The 16,268-nt window shown below is 35.6% G+C and overlaps 1 protein-coding gene across 3 annotated transcripts in view; it reads right to left on the bottom strand.

The window, feature by feature from the left end:
- CAB39L (calcium binding protein 39 like) overlaps window positions 1–16,268 on the bottom strand; it is a 90,072-nt gene that overhangs the window by 56,169 nt on the left and 17,635 nt on the right. For 2 of the 3 annotated variants that reach the window (XM_074217150.1, XM_074217149.1), the window contains 2 exons: window positions 9,289–9,428; window positions 1,942–2,106 (listed from right to left, as the gene is read on the bottom strand). In XM_074217150.1, the coding sequence (XP_074073251.1) occupies window positions 1,942–2,106; window positions 9,289–9,399 (276 nt within the window). In that variant the 5' untranslated portion in view covers window positions 9,400–9,428. Of the gene's footprint in view, window positions 1–1,941; window positions 2,107–9,281; window positions 9,429–16,268 lie in introns of those variants that run through there. The other variant, XM_074217151.1, reaches the window with a different exon arrangement.

The following is a 16,268-nucleotide window of genomic DNA, read 5'->3' on the forward strand; positions in this document are numbered from 1 at the left end:
TAAGAGTACAAAATATGAACAATTCCCATTTGCACTGAACTTTTTCTTTTAATGTTTACATTTAAATTTTTTTCCAATTACATGTATAAATAATTTTTAACATTCTTTTTTTAATGCATTGTATTTTTAATTCTTTGTTATTCCTTATTTGTTACTGTAATACAATGTAAAAAAAAGTCTTAATGCTTTGGATCTGAAAGATGAACAAATTAAAACAGTTTGGAATTTTTATCCAAAATCTGCTTTGGCAAGTCTTTTTATCCCAGCCATGTGACCTGAGCATTGAGTCATAATAAAGGAGTGTAAAAGTCCCTAAAGTACTGATTTCTTTTCCCCCTTTTATGATCATTACAAAGACTTGATCAATGTACTAAACTAATGGGATTGATTCTTAGTATACTGTTAATCAACCAAATGTGTTTTATTTTTCTTTAAAAATCTCCCTTTAGGAAACTATGCAGATTTTCAAATGATGCTACCATTATTCAAAATATTTTTAGAACTTTTCTGGAACTGCCTTCAGAAAGATAATTCATCAGCCACACAAGAAAAGCAATCAATCAGAATAATCTATTATTATAAGTTATTATCTTATTAATTCATATTCATTTTACTTAAATGTTTTCAGGAATATATTTTATTGGACATTTGCTAGTTGAGTTTTAGTTTACTATCAATTTATAAATTAAAAAAAGGAAAATTAAAATCTGACCTCAGATATTTGATACCTACTAGATGTGTGACCTTGGGCAAGTCAGTTACCTCCATTGGCCCACCAAACCCCCCCCCAAAAAAAACAAAATTAGTTTTATTCTTCCTTGGTCTTATATCAATTTCTTTCTCCTTTTTTTCCTTCTGTCCTTTTATTCACTTTGCGTAGCTTCTTCTTTGCTAAATAAACCAATATTTTGAAAAGCTCTGAAAGGGCTTTTGGAGGTATGAAACTTGACAAGGAGGCCTACCAAGAAGCAGACTGATGTTTATTAATTTGAATGCTACCTGCCTGTTCAGTTATAGGTGCATCTGGCTGAGCATTATAAAAGCAAATTATTTTAGGTGAATCTACCTTTAGGCAAGTATTGCTTGTGCTACATTCTCACCTACACTATATTACAATAAAGGATAGTCATAATGATGAATCTGAGTCATTATGATTAAATTACCTTCCATATATTCTACTTAGGAAGGCAAATATATGGAACATTTAAGGAAGATTTCAAACAAATTAAGTTTAGCATGGTAAAGCTTAGCTCTCAGTTATATGACCCAATGGACTATTTGCAACGATTCAGTGCCTGAATGTCCTGGATGGCTTATTATTAGGTAATAAATAAAACCATATACTGAGAATTTACTGATAAAAATCTGTGTAGCACCTCTCCATTTCTGAGAGCTCAATTGAGCCACAAAGATTTACTTGTTACAAGCTCACAGTCTTAACAGTAAGCTAATATTTGAACTAGCAAAATAAACCAAGATTCCTGTCTTGCAAACTGGTGTTTTTTCACTAAGCTGCAATTCATTAGACAGAGAGAGTAGTAGGTGAACTACGTGACATGTAGTACGATGTCTAGATTTATCAGTTTACCAAGCACAATATAGTTTCCTATTTCTATATTTTTTTTTTGAGGGGAGTTAGGGCCATTTTTTTTCTGGGTGGGTTTTTGGTAAATTTTCTTTTAGTCCAGGCAAGTCTAATAAAAATTAAAATTGAACATAGTCTCTTAGTTCAATATTAATGTTCACTACTTTTTATTAAATTGTGTATATTACTTATGAATAGCATAGCTATGTAAAAGGTTACAAGGAATGAGCTATCCTCAGTTTTAATTTGTTGAACTGAAAGAAATGAATGACAAAGAAAAGTCCCAGGAGCTTAATTGAAGACATACTGAAACTAAACCAATCAAATGGTCCAGCTAGACAGATGAATCAACTTACCTCAAAGTCTATCAGTTGCAGGTTAGCTATAAGGGTTACAAGAAGTCCACTAGTATACAGTTCTTGGGCTAACTGAGCCACAGCTTCTGTGGGGGGTTCCTTATCATTCGTACCACAAAGAATTTCCTTCATTGCTTGCAGTGACTTAGACACTTCTTCTGAAGCCTGGTAAACAAAGAACACATTAAGAATAATAAATGTTAAAAGGAATGAAAACATTCAGGCACCAAAGACTCAACTTCTCCTTACAATCAGTGTGATGTGACTTCTGAGAAAGCTAACACAAATGTCCCAGTTACCAGAGGAATGATTCTACTTTACTCTCCTCTAGCCAGATTATATCTGAAAAAGTTACACTCAATTCTCAACACTTTATTAAAGAGATCTAGATAAAAATTGTATCCTGAATTCCAAGGGATGAAAACCATGTCATATATGGCATGTCTGAGTAAATGGAATATTTAACTTTAAGAGAAGACTATGAAAAAACGTAATGGGCTGTTATATAGAAGTAGGTGTAGACATTTTTAGTTTTGCTCTGGAATAATAGAACTAGAAGCAATGAGCAAAAGTTACAGAGAAGGCAGATTTAAGCTAAAAAAAAAATGAACTTCCTAACAATCAGATCTATTCCACAATATAATGAATGACTTCATGAAATTGTGAACTTCCTCTAACTAAAAGTATTTATACAAAAAAATAACCTGAGTAGGAATATTATAGAAGGGATTACTATATGCCCAGAGAGAATTAAAGGTTAAACTTCAAATTACTTCTACAGGCTCTTCTAAAACCACGATTCCATTCAGAAAGAATGATGAGCCCATAACTGGGGAATGGCTGAACAAACTGTGGTATATGAATGTGATGGAACACTATTGTTCATAAGAAACCATGAGGGATGGGACTTTGGAAGAGCCTGGAAAGACCTGCATGAACTGATGTTGAGTGAGATGAGCAGAACCAGAAGAACAGTGTATACCCTAACAGCAACATGGGGGTGATGATCAACTATGATGAACTTGTTCATTTCAAAAGTACAATAATCAAACACAAATATCCAGAGAAGGAACTATGAAGTTTAAATGCAGACCAAAGCTTACTATCTTCAATTTTTTTTCTTTTTGCAAGGCATTGGGGCTAAGTGACTTGCCACACAGCTAGGTAATTATTAAGTGTCTGAGACTGGATTTGAACTACGGTCTTCCTGACTCCAGGGTCAGCACTCTATTCACTGCACCAATTAGCTGCCCTTCTATCTTCAATTCTTTTTTTTAGGGTTTTTTTTTTTTTGCAAGGCAAATGGGGTTAAGTGGCTTGCCCAAGGCCACACAGCTAGGTAATTATTAAGTGTCTGGGACCAGATTTGAACCCAGGTACTCCTGGCTCCAAGGCCGGTGCTTTATCCACTACGCCACCTAGCTGCCCTTCTATCTTCAATTCTTAAAAGTTGTCTTAGTTATTATTATTTTTCCCCCTCTAATTTTTTCCCTGTTTTGATTTGATTCTTCTTTCACAACATGATTAATATGGATCTATGTTTAGCATGGTTATACTTGTATAGTCTATATTAGATTGCTTTCTGTCAGGGGAAGGGAAAGGGAGAGAGAAATATGTAATAGCTAAAACTTGGCAAAAAATGATTGATGAAAACCACTGTTGCATGTAGTTAGAAAAATAAATATTTCTTACAAAAAAATAAAAAAGAAAGAAAAAAATGATGACATTTTAAGGCTAATTTCTAGGACATTAATTTAATCATATTCCTATCATGACAAATCATTCTTCCGTTGCTTTTTTTCTCCTCTAGGTATATCAGGCCCATACAGGTTAGTTTGTTCTTTTCAATCATGTTCAAGATACATAGAGCATTTTAATCTTTCTTTATAAGGAATCATAGAATCTTAAAATTGGTAACGACACCAGAAGTCATCTACTATACCCTGATGCATGAGTGCTTTTTCTAGTTATAACTATGTTATTTCACGACTCAATAAACTGCAGTAGCTCACTATTGCTTCTGAGATACAATATCAACTTTTCTGCTTAGTCTTTAAAGCTTCATAACCTGGCTCTCAAATTATCTTTCTAACCTCAAGTTTGTATGTAATCCAGTTTGACTCTTACAGATGGTGCCCCATCTTCACATCTTTGTGCTGGTTGTCCTCCATGTCCAGAATGCACTCCTCCTTCCTCACAGATTCTTTCCCTTCCTTCAAAACAGTGCTCAAGTAACACCTACTGTGGGAAGCCTTTTTGGATTCCCCAACTGGTGTTACCTTTTCTCCTGAACTTGTAGCCATCCACTTTGCATTCTTCCCTCTACTTATTCTGTACACATCGATATATGTACTTGCTATGTCCTATGTTAGAATACGAGCTCACTAAGAAGAGAGATTGTTTCATTCTTCATATCTATATCACTAGCACTAAGCACAATGCTGGCATTTCACAAAAGCCTAATGTTGTTGTTCAGTCATTTTTTTTGCAAGGCAATGGGGTTAAGCGGCTTGCCCAAGACCACACAGCTAGGTAATTATTAAGTGTCTGAGGCCGGATTTGAACTCAAGTACACCTGACTCCAGGGCAGGTGCTTTATCCACTGTGCCACCTAGACAACCCTGTTCAGTCACTTTTCAGTTGCATCTGATTCTTTGTGACCCCATTTGGGGTTTTCATGGCAGAGATTTGGTGAGGCAAACAGGGTGAAAAGATTTGTCCAGGGTCATATGGACAGCAAGTGTCTGAGATCAGATTTCAACACAGAAAGATGAGTCTTCTTGACTCTAGGCCTAGCACTCTATCCACTACACTATCTGCTGAATAAATGTTTGTTGTTGATTTACAATACCTGACAAAGGGCCACCCAGACTCCATGTTTTTCCAATTAAATTCAAGAAAACACTTTTTTTTTAGGTACCTACTATGTGTTATTCACAGGGGAGCTTAAAGAGCATATAGTCTAGTGTGAAGATTCAACACAAACAAATGAATAAACACCATTTAATTTGGGGAAGGGGAAATACAATTATGGGGATGAGGAAAGAAAAACTTGAGCTGAGTCTTGAAATGATCTAACAGTTCTAAAAGGTAGGGGTAAGAAAAGAATAGAAATATGGAAGAGTAACAGGGAGGGACAATGAGGTAACATGTAAACCATGAAGGGTTTAAACTCCTAAAAATAAGATATATGCAGTGGGAAAACTTGGGAAACCAAGGGGGAATAGCAATATTATGGAGAACATCTGGTGAAAATAAATGAAAAGCATAAACAGAAACAGGGGTAAATAGGTTACCTGATCAAAAAGGAAGAGACTGGGAATCTCATAAACCTGGCATGATCCAGGGGAGATAAGGAACTTCAAGTACTTGGAACTCTCTCTTTGTCTAAAGCAGAGCCACTCAGAATTTTGCTTGTCTTAATGATAATTTCTTGCTTCAAAAAAGGGAAGAGGGGGCCTCTAGGCGGCACAGTGAATAGAGCACCAGCCTTGGAGTCAGGAGTACCTGGGTTCAAATCCAACCTCAGGACACTTAATAATTACCTAGCTGTGTGGCCTTGGGCAAGCCACTTAACCCCATTGCCTTGAAAAATCAAAAAAAAAAAAAAATGGAAGAAACAACTAAAAGGGAATGTCTATTCTGGATCTAATTCACACCAACAAGAATCTTAAGAGAAAAGTGGACACTTAGCTAGAGTTTGTGATAGAATTCAAAATCAAAGTGGTCTGATAAGAACCCAGGGGTTCAGAGGAAGGAGAAGAAGGATCCCAGGGCACTAAAATTCGATAGGAGATGTCAGCTCTCAAAAGGAAGAGATTCTCAAGAATGAAACTAAGAACACAAAGGCAAATGACTCTGACTTTATGTCTACTGATTGAAAAAAAGAAGAAAAAACAATATTTTAAAAAAGATGGAAGCAAAGGCAAATAACAAGGTGAATAGGAAAGTGTGGTATGGTACTTTAAGGATAATGTCAGCTCTGAATGAGCTAAAAGTTAGATTTTTTTTTAATTTCACAAGGCGATGGGATTAAGTGACTTGCTCAAGGTCACACAGCGAAGTAATAGTCAAGTGTATGAGATTGGATTTGAACTCAGGTCCTCTTGACTCCAGAGCTGGTGCTCTATCCACCGAACCACCTAACTGACCCACCACATTGTTTTTTGAAGTTAGATTAAGAGACTCAAAAAAAGCATACTGCATGTGGATGGGAAGTAAAGACATGGAAGAGATAGAGTGGCTTGAAATAAATTCTGAGAGTTTTGGTGAATTTCAGAATGAGTTAATAGTGTGAAATGGCAATCCAGAAAGTTATTGTGATCATACAGAGCAAGGATCATCTTTCAGGAACTGCGAGACCTGCTCTTCTCTGTCCCAATCATTCCACATATAGAAAATATGTTGGTTAGGCTTGAACATCATATCTTGGGAAGGACACTGGTAAGTTGTTGTACATCTAGAGGACCACAACCACAATGGTGCATTCCATGAAAAGGATTGGTTGAGGGAATTAGGAATAGTTCGTTTATCCCACCAACATCTCAAATTCACCATGTCCAAAACAGACTGCATGTTCTTTCTCCCTAAAACCTACCCTTCTGAATTTTCCTCTTCTATTAAGGATATCACCACTTTTCCAGTCACCTAGGTTCACACCAACCAAATCATCAATAATCACTCTCCTCTATATTGAATCAGCTGCTATCACTTTTAGGTCATGTTTATTACCCTTGGATGTATCTTGTATATACCTTGTATGTATTCATCTTCCCCAATCCAATGTAAGCACTTTGAAAACAGGGACTTTTTCCTTATTGCCTCTGTGTCACCCAGAATAGTGCCTAGTCCATAGCAGATGTCTAATAAATGTTTATTGATGGATTGACTTCAATGATAGCTGTTTTCAAAGTTTAAAGGCTGTTACTAGGGAAAAGAATATTTCTCCTATATGAAAATTCTAACCATTTGTTCTATTTTGATTACAGAGGGAAGAGATGGGAGCAATAGGTTGCAGCTGCCAAGAGACAAATTAAGCTGGCTATCATGAAAAAATTTCAGGCCATTAGAACTAACCAAAAGTGGACAGTTTCCTCAAGAAACTCTGTGGGGTTTCTCTGAAGATTTTCAATCAAATGATGCCTGGCAATTTGGGAGTATGCTGTAGAAGGAATTCTTTTTCAGGGACAGGTCAGCCTAGATGATTCTTGAGCTGCAGGACATGTAGGACAGTTCATAAAAAAGTAAAGAGAAGGGAGATTGAATGGCTACAACAAGGGGCAACAAGGAGGCCATCTGGAAATACTGGGAGGAGAGCACACGAAGGGCAGAAGCCAGTCAGGGAAGGTTTTGGGAGCCCAGTTAAAAAGTTGGTTGTTTATCTTGCAGGGCCCAGATTGCTCCTGAGGGGATCTCTATCACTGAACTGGAGAGCAGGAAGAGACATCGACTGTCATCGAGTCCAACCAGCCCTGAAAGGAATGGAGGCAATGAGAAGGGAAGTGCCGTGCTGGTCACAGCAACAGCTGGCCCTGCCTGTATCTCCATCCTGTCTCCCTGGCCCCTGTCCAGTGCTCTGTTCACAGCACCCACTTAGCTGCCTTGAGGAAGCAGAGCCTGAACAGACGTAAAGACAAGCCCCAAACCCAGAATAAGAGAATGACTTGTAAACATCACTAAGTGCAGACTGTAATTTTATTAGCTTAGGGAACTCTCAGGGAATAAACTCTCAGTGTCTATTCTTAGAGAGGAGCCTGGATCACAGAGAGACTGTGCAGCTTGTCCAGGAGTCAGGAAGGGTCAGAGGTCAGCTTTGAATCTTGGTCTTTCTTGGGACAAAGCCGGCCTTCTAGCATCATACCACCTTGCCTTCTATTTTTGCACATGAAAGGTACTTAAGGTTTCACTTGAGGGTGAACAGTTAACTTCTGGAATCTAAATAGCTGAGTTTAGTTCTATATTGAGTTCTTACATTATTTTCTTTAGAGAGATATTTGATATTGTTGGTCTATCTTGAACTTCTTTCTAAGTTGCTTTAGTAATTAAAATTTCAATGTGGGTATGAGGGGTCGATTAGGGGAGATTACAGGGTATGTGAGGTCTTTGTTTGAAGGGGCCATGCCACTCTGGGGTACATTAAATGAGCAAAAAGATCAGTTCATGTACTCATGGTTTCTCTTGGGCTGTGAGAAGACCAGTACAGAGCAGAAAAGATCTGCATTCAAGAGGGAAAAGGTGGGAAAGACTATAGCCATGTGCAGATTCCTCCCCATAGAACAGGATATTTTTTGGGCAACATGAGCTTTGGGAGTTGTCTTATGGCTAATCCAAATTGTGACAGTTTCCAAATGTGAAAGTTTAGGAATCAGAACTTCTAAAATCTAGAGAGAAGTGGTGGCCTTCTTGGTGGGGGGAAAAAAAGAAGAGAGACCAAATAATTTCTACTTTAAGATCAAAACCGATTAGTATGGAGACTTCTTATTCAGCACTCTCCAAATATACTTACCTGGTAGGTGAAGTCTAAACCACAAGGCAGTACTGAATGTCTCAGGGGACTGACTGCACAAGACACTTTGGAATTAAGGATCTATCTCACTGGAATATTATAGGATTTTTCCCAAGAACTATGCCCAGTTTATACCCTTCCAGAGGATCTGTATCTGTTTATAGACTCCAAAGACTCCTTTGGATTTCCTGTACTTTTTCCTTGGCATAAAAGTTGTCCTGAGCCCAATATATTTTTCAGTACCATGAGTGATTATAGAAGAATTAGGAATTCCTTTAATCACCTTTGGGAAAAGCTAGTTATTAGCTATACTGTGAATATATTAAGAAATTTTCCTGAAACAATTTTAGGTATGAACAATGCCCCAGAGTAGTAAGCAAATGGCCCTTTTGAAGTTAGCATTCCTGAATCACACCTAAATCCTATGAGTACAAAACTGCATGATGGGGAGGTGGGGTAGAAAGGAGCTGGGCCATGGGTCATCTCAAGAAGATCTTTCTACAGCAAGTTGACAAATCTAGAAACAATCAAACTCAAGTATATACCTAAAGCCTTTGAAATGATATCTGAAATTTGAATTAGAGCTAGAAAAGATCTCAAAGATAAGTTAGACATTTTTCATTTTAAAAACAAGGAAACTAAAGGCTAGGGAGGTGAATGATTTGTTCAGAATCCTAAGGACAGCCTGGAGCAAAAGCTGGATGATGGCTCTCTTCCAGCTACACAGATGAATGGTCATCTAATAGGCAGAATCAACTTATAAGATTCATAAATTATCCTTTCAATTAGCTTTATTATTAAAATAAATGTTTTTACAATACTATCATTATATTACCTCATACCTTGTCTGTCTTTTTTTCCTGTTTTTCCAATATAGCCAAGTTGTCTTTCAGAGTTTTCACAATTTCTGCTGGATTTTTGTGTGATTTACTAAACAGAGGCATTTTTTTCATTCACTCACGGTTCTTCTTCTAATGGAATGCTTTAAATAAAAAAAAATATTTAAAAAGAGAAATTTAAAATACATTTTAAACAAACTATGCAAAAATCTCATAAGTTTTAAAGCACATTAATTTTGATAATAAACACTTTCTAATTAAAGATAACTTTGTGAAGTTCTGTGCAAAAAAAAGTCTATAATTAAATTGATTTAAGTGAGGCATTTTCAACAGTTCTTACACTTATAAATTCTACTTAAGTCACTCTCCTGAAATAACAAACAAAAGTTCACTTATATGGCACTATAAAATTTAAACTTTCTTTAAAACAACTGTGTGAAGTAGGGATTATCCCCATTTTATGGTTGAGTTCAAGGAAGCTATGTTTAAGAATTTGCCCTAAATCATAAAGCTGATCCTGACTTTAATGTTATATACAGTAGCAGAAAGGATCATCAAATCCAACCTCTATCACAGAAAAGGAAACTGAGACACCCAAAAGGTGAAAGGGCTTGCCCAAGATCACATAGATTATAAGGGGCAGAATCCAAGTGAACTTGCTTAAGAGAGTGGATATGTTAGAAAAGCTGTAAAGGTGTTAAAAAGATAGAGCCAGAAGAGTTAAAAGTTTGGCTGGAATGTTTAAGTATATTATTATAATATTAAGAAATGAGATGTAATGTATGATGAAAAGATTGAACATTTAACTCCTCACTAACCTTTGCCAACCTTCTCTCCCATTCTAATTCTAACTAAGCCACAGGTCAAATAAACACTATAAAAATACAAGGATAAATAGGATTAGTATTTAGGTGCCTTTTTGTTTGTTTGTTTGTTTTAGGTTTTTGCAAGGCAAATGGAGTTATTAAGTGGCTTGCCCAAGGCCACACAGCTAGGTAATTACTAAGTGTCTGAGCCCGGATTTGAACTCAGGTCCTCCTGACTCCAGGGCCAGTGCTCTATCCACTGCACCACCTTGCCGCCCTTCTGCCTTTTTGTTTAAATGAATTTTTCTAATCCAAGTTTATTCATGCATTTTGATTTTATTCCACTCACTTCAAGATAACTAACTCTTCTTTCTTCCTCATTCCATTAATCTCAACAAAGAAAAAAGTTAACTGACAATAATCAACAATAGCCAGCAGATGTGACAGCAACTGCAACTGTCAGTTTCATTCCATACCCATACCTCCCCTCTCCACCAAAACACAAGGAAGATGCATTTCATTATGTCTCATAAATACTCGAGTTTAGCTTCCATTTACGAAAACCCTTTATTTTGTAAAATTTTTTCTTTCTTTCCATTAAAAAAAATTAACAAGCATTTTTAAAAATTTTTGTCTCTTAGACATCACTGGAAAAAAAAAGAAAGAAAAAGAACCACACTCTTATAATAAATACATATAGTCAAACAAAAAAAAATTCTGACATAGCCAAGTCCAAAAATATATGTTCCATTCTGCATTGAGTCAATCAATTCAATATCAGGAGAAGGCACATTTCACTTTTAACAAAATTTTAGCAGAAGCCTGCAATAAAATCTTTTCGAGTGACTAGATAAAAAAAAAAAAATCTTAACTTACTAATGATGCCAAAAAGTATGAGCTTATTTTAACCAAATACTTTTTAAAGATAAATCTTATTTAAAATCTAATAATATTACTAACAAACTCAGGATTATGTCATTAGTCATAGATTTTAATCCTGGCACTAAACCATACATAAGCATTACTTTGGGCTGCACATAGACTTAAAAATTAATATTATTAAAAAATTAATATTATTTCTTCTTTTAATATTATTTCTTTTTTATTGAATTTTTATTTATTTTGTCATATGTCCCCTAATTACATCTTAATTTGGTTTGATTATACTCAGGAATGTAGTGAGGTGAATGTTGCTCATTTATGCTATCAGAATAAGATTGATGAGAAGACAAAAAAGGGAATGGTATTCCATTATCTACAGAATATCCCAACCTCCATCAAAATTTCTGGATGGTAACAATTCTAACAATATACCATAAGACAATGCAATATGTTAGAAATTTGACAACAACTATGGATATGGTACTACTAGAAAACTTATTAACACAAAGTCCTTCCTCCAGGTTCTGCCAAAGAGACTAATAGGAAAATTGAAGCTGGGCCAGGAATGATGACACATATCTATATGGTCTACCTAAGATTGGAGGATTGCCTGAGTTTGAAAGTTCTTATCTCTGGTGTGTTAAAGCAGATCAGTGTCTGTATCAAGTTCCACATAAATGGTGGACCCTTAGGGACTGGAGGGTCACCAGACTGCTTCCTGTTTAATACCAATTTAAAGAGTCTTAAATATCATTATTAATATTTTACTAACTTTCACAAATCTGGAACTTATGAACCAAGGTAAGTTGGATGTGATCAAACAGGAGATGGAGAGATTAAATATCAATATCTTGGGTATCAATGATTTTTTTTAATTAAAGATTTTATTTATTTTGAGTTTTACAACTTTTCCCCAATCTTATTTCCCTCCCCCCCAAGATAGCAATTTGTCAGTCTTTACTTTGTTTCCATGTTGTACATTGATCCAAATTGAGTTGATGAGAGAGAAATCATATTCTTAAGAAAGAAACATAAAGTATAAGAGATAACAAGATCAGACAATAAAGGGAATAGTCCTTGAACTTTGTTCAAACTCCAAGGTTCTTTATCTGGATTCAGATTGTATTCTCCATTGCAGACAGCCCAAAATTGTCCCTGATTGTTGCACTGATAAAATGAGTGAGTCCATCAAGGTTGATCACCACCCCCATGTTGCTGTTAGGGTGTACAGTGTTTTTCTGGCTCTGCTCATCTCGCTCAGCATCCTTGGTATCAATGATTTTAAAGGTGAATTTAATTCAGACAATCATTACATATACTACTGTGGGCAAAAATCTCTTAGAAGAAATGACTATCCCTCACAGTCAAAAAAGGGATGGGAAATATTGGACTGGGGCATAAACTCAAGAATGTTTTCTGTTCTAATGACTGATGACAAAGAAGCCAAAGTCAATCAGTTCTGTGAAGACTTGGAACATCTTCTAGAAGTAAAACTAAAAAAAGATGTCACAATAATCTTAAGGGATTAGAATGCTAAAGTAGGAAATCAAAAGATAACTGGAATAAGGCAAGTTTGGCCTTGGAGTAAAAAAATGAAACAGAGCTAATATACATAATTATATTAACATAATATAATAAATATAATTAATAAAACTATAAATTTTGTCAAGATAACTCACTGGTCAAACATTCTTTTTTCAACAATTCAAAGAGCAGTTCCTTTGGGACTACAACAGATGGTCAATACAGATACGATTATATACTTTGCAAACAAAAGTTAAGAATTTCTATATCAAAGTATAGAAACTCTATGTGTGTGTGTGTGTGTGTGTGTGTGTGTGTGTGTGTGTAGAGAGAGAGAGAGAGAGTTAAAAACAAGACCTAGAGCTTACTGTTTCTCAGATCATAAGCTTATTGCAATTCAGACTTAAACTGAAGAAAGTAAGGACAATCATTAGACCATATCAATATAATCTAAATTAACAGCTCTTATGCATATGAAGTGGAAGTTAGGAATAGATTTAACAGATTAGATCTAGTAGACAGAGTGCCTAAAGAATTATGAACAGAGTTTCACAATATTATACAGGAGACAGCAACAAAAAATATCCCAAAGAAGAGAAGAGTAAGAAATCAGCAAAATGACTGTCTGATAAGGCTTTACAAATAGCTGAGGAAAGAAGGAAGGCAAGGGAAAGAAAAAGGGAAAGGTAGACCCAAATGAGTGCAGAACTGCAGGGCCATCACCAGTCACCCTGTCTGGACTTAGATGATTCTAGAGGAGAGAGTGAGGTTGATGACTTTGCACAGCTCTACCTCACTTAAATCCAGTTCTCATACATATTGAAACATCACCCTCATGATTTCCTTAGTTTTCTTCAGGAAAGGAGAACAAATAACAACCCACAGAATAGTAAGGAGATAAGGAGGTTTTCTTTAATGAACAATGAAAAGAATAGTAGAAGAAAACAGAATAGGAAAGACAAGAGGATTCTTCAAAAAAAAATTAGATTATATTAAGGAAACATTTCATGAAAAACATTAAGAATGTGGAGGTGACAGAATTACAGCTGAGCTATTTAAAATCCTAAAAGATAATGCTATCAAAATGCTGCACCAATATGCCAGCATATTTAGAAAACAATCAGTAATCATTGGATTGGAAAAGAATCAGTTTACCAATATGAAAGAAAGGCAATGCCACAGAACATTTAAGTTATCAAACAATTTCACTATTTTCACTGGCCCTGGAGTCAGGAGTACCTGAGTTCAAATCCGACCTCAGACACTTAATAATTATTTAGATGTGTGGCCTTGGGCAAGCCACTTAACCCTATTTGCCTTGCAAAAAACTAAAAAAATAAAAGAATACTATGTTCACTTTTTTCTCATGATTTCCCTCTTTAGATCTAGCTCCTTTTTCATAACATTACTAATATGTAAATGTGTTAAATACAATTGTACATGTACAACCTATATCATATCATCATTGTCATAGGGTGGGGGGAGGGAAGAGAGGGTGGTAGGAAAATGTGGAGTTCAAAAGCTTCCAAAAGGATGAAAAAACTACCTTTGCATGTAACTGGGGAAAAAAACTAAAATAATAATAAAAAAAAAAGATTCTACAGCTTCAGCAGGCTTCAGCAAAATGTGAATTAAGAATTACCAGAAAAGCAGACTGGTGTTTTTTTTTTAAGAACTAGAGGCCAAATTGCCAATATTTGCTGGATTATTGAGAAAAGAAGGGAGTTCCAGAAAAACTTCTACTTTTGCTTCACTGACTATAAAAAGACTTTGACTATGTGTATTACAGCAAAATATGGCAAGTCCTCAAAGATATGGGAGCATTAGATCATGTTATTTTTTTCCTGAGGAACTCGTATGTAAGCCTAGAAGTAACAGAACTGAATATGGAACAACAGATTAGTGTAAGATTGTCACCTTATTTAACTTACTTGCAGAGTACATCTCATGAAATACCAGGCTGGATGAATCAAAGGCTGGCATTTGGTTTGCTGGGATATGTAGAAGATATGTAGACAATACCACTTTGATGGCAGAAAAGGAAGAATGAAGAAATCTCTCAATGAAGGTGAAAGAGAGGAGAGTAAAATCTGATTCAACGTTTAATATAGAAAACAACAATAACAATAACACTTAGATCTTGGCAAGCTATGCTATCACTTCCTGGAGAATAGAGGGAGAAGAAATAGCAGTCATTGCAGATTTTATATTCCTGGGTTCAAAGATCATTGTAGACAGCTACTGCAGTCATGAAATTTAAAGAGACTTGCTCCTTAGAAGGAAAGCTATGGCAAATCTGCACAGTCTACTAAAGAGCAGAGACTTCACCTTGCTGATAAAGGTCTGTATAGTCAAAGGCTATGATTTTCCCAGTAGCAATATATGGCTGTGAGAAATGTATTTTTTTTTTTAGTTTTTGCAAGGCAAATACAGTTAAATGGCTTGCCCAAGGCCACACGGCTAGGTAATTATTAAGTGTCTGAGGCCAGATTTGAACTCAGGTACTCCTGACTCCAAGGCCAGTGTTCTATTCACTGGGCCACCTAGCAGCCCCGAGGAATGTATTTTAAAGAAAGCTGAGAGTTATAGAATTGTCACTTTCAAATTGTGGTGTTGTAAGAAACTTTTGAGTCCCTCAGATAGCAAAGAGGTCATATCAGTCAATACTAAAAATTAATTCAGACTACTTCCTGGAAAGGTACAGTCATATAAAGAGAAGATACAACTCACTTGGAAAAGGCCCTTATGGTAGAAAAAATTGAAAGAAAAAGAAAAAGGTAATGGAGGAGAAAGTGATGGATAATGTCATGAAAGAAATGAACATGCCTGGAATGCTATGTTAAGTTCATAAGAAAAATTATTTTTAAAAAGACCTAGAGACCTTAATAATGTTGAAATAAGTAGCTAAGTGGTTCAGTGGAGAGTGCTAGACTCGGAATCAAGGAAAAAGTTTGAATCCCATATCAGACATTGACCAGAGGTATAACACTGGACAAATCACTTAAAGTCTCTAAACCTCAGTTTTATTAACTGTAAAAGTGGGATAATAATTATAACTGCCTCACAGCATTGTTATGAAGATCAAATGATACAAGTTGTATAAATTGCTTTGTAAATATTAAAAAATAAATAAATGCTAGCTTTTTAATATTTTTAAAAATACATGAAAGCTCTGTGATTTTACTAAGCACAAGTTTGAGCATGCTTTCTATTAAGGTATCATGAAATTTATCTGTAGCTTAGGAAGACATGCACACATTCAGAGACATCTCCATTCTAAATATTATTTGGACTATTTGTTCAGAGAACTTGTATTGATCTGATCAGCCACAAATGAACTTATTGTCTATCAACACAGTGATGTCATTTGCATCCTCTTCAAGAACAAAGGATATCTAACTTGTTAGATATCAAAGATATCTAACTTGATAGATAACAAAGTTATCTAACTTGTAATAAGTCCTAGGGGTCACATAATCAGACAAATGCTGGATTTGAACCTAAGTCTTCTTGATTCATAAGTCTGCCACTTGATCCAAATGATGTGAAGCTTCTAGAATCTAAAATCACTTTAACTCAAGCAGAGAACTAAGTAGTGTGGATAGACTATTGAACTTGGAGTGAGGAAGACCTGAATTCAAATCCTGATTTAGATACTTATTAGCCATATGGCCTTGGGCAGACCACTGATTCTCTTTCCTTATCTGTAAAGTGAAGATATTAGCACCTGGTTAACAGGATTGTTGTAAAGCTCAAATGAGATTTTTTCAT

The sequence above is a fragment of the Macrotis lagotis genome, chromosome 1 (genome assembly GCF_037893015.1).
Source record: "Macrotis lagotis isolate mMagLag1 chromosome 1, bilby.v1.9.chrom.fasta, whole genome shotgun sequence".
Lineage (NCBI taxonomy): Eukaryota > Metazoa > Chordata > Mammalia > Peramelemorphia > Peramelidae > Macrotis > Macrotis lagotis.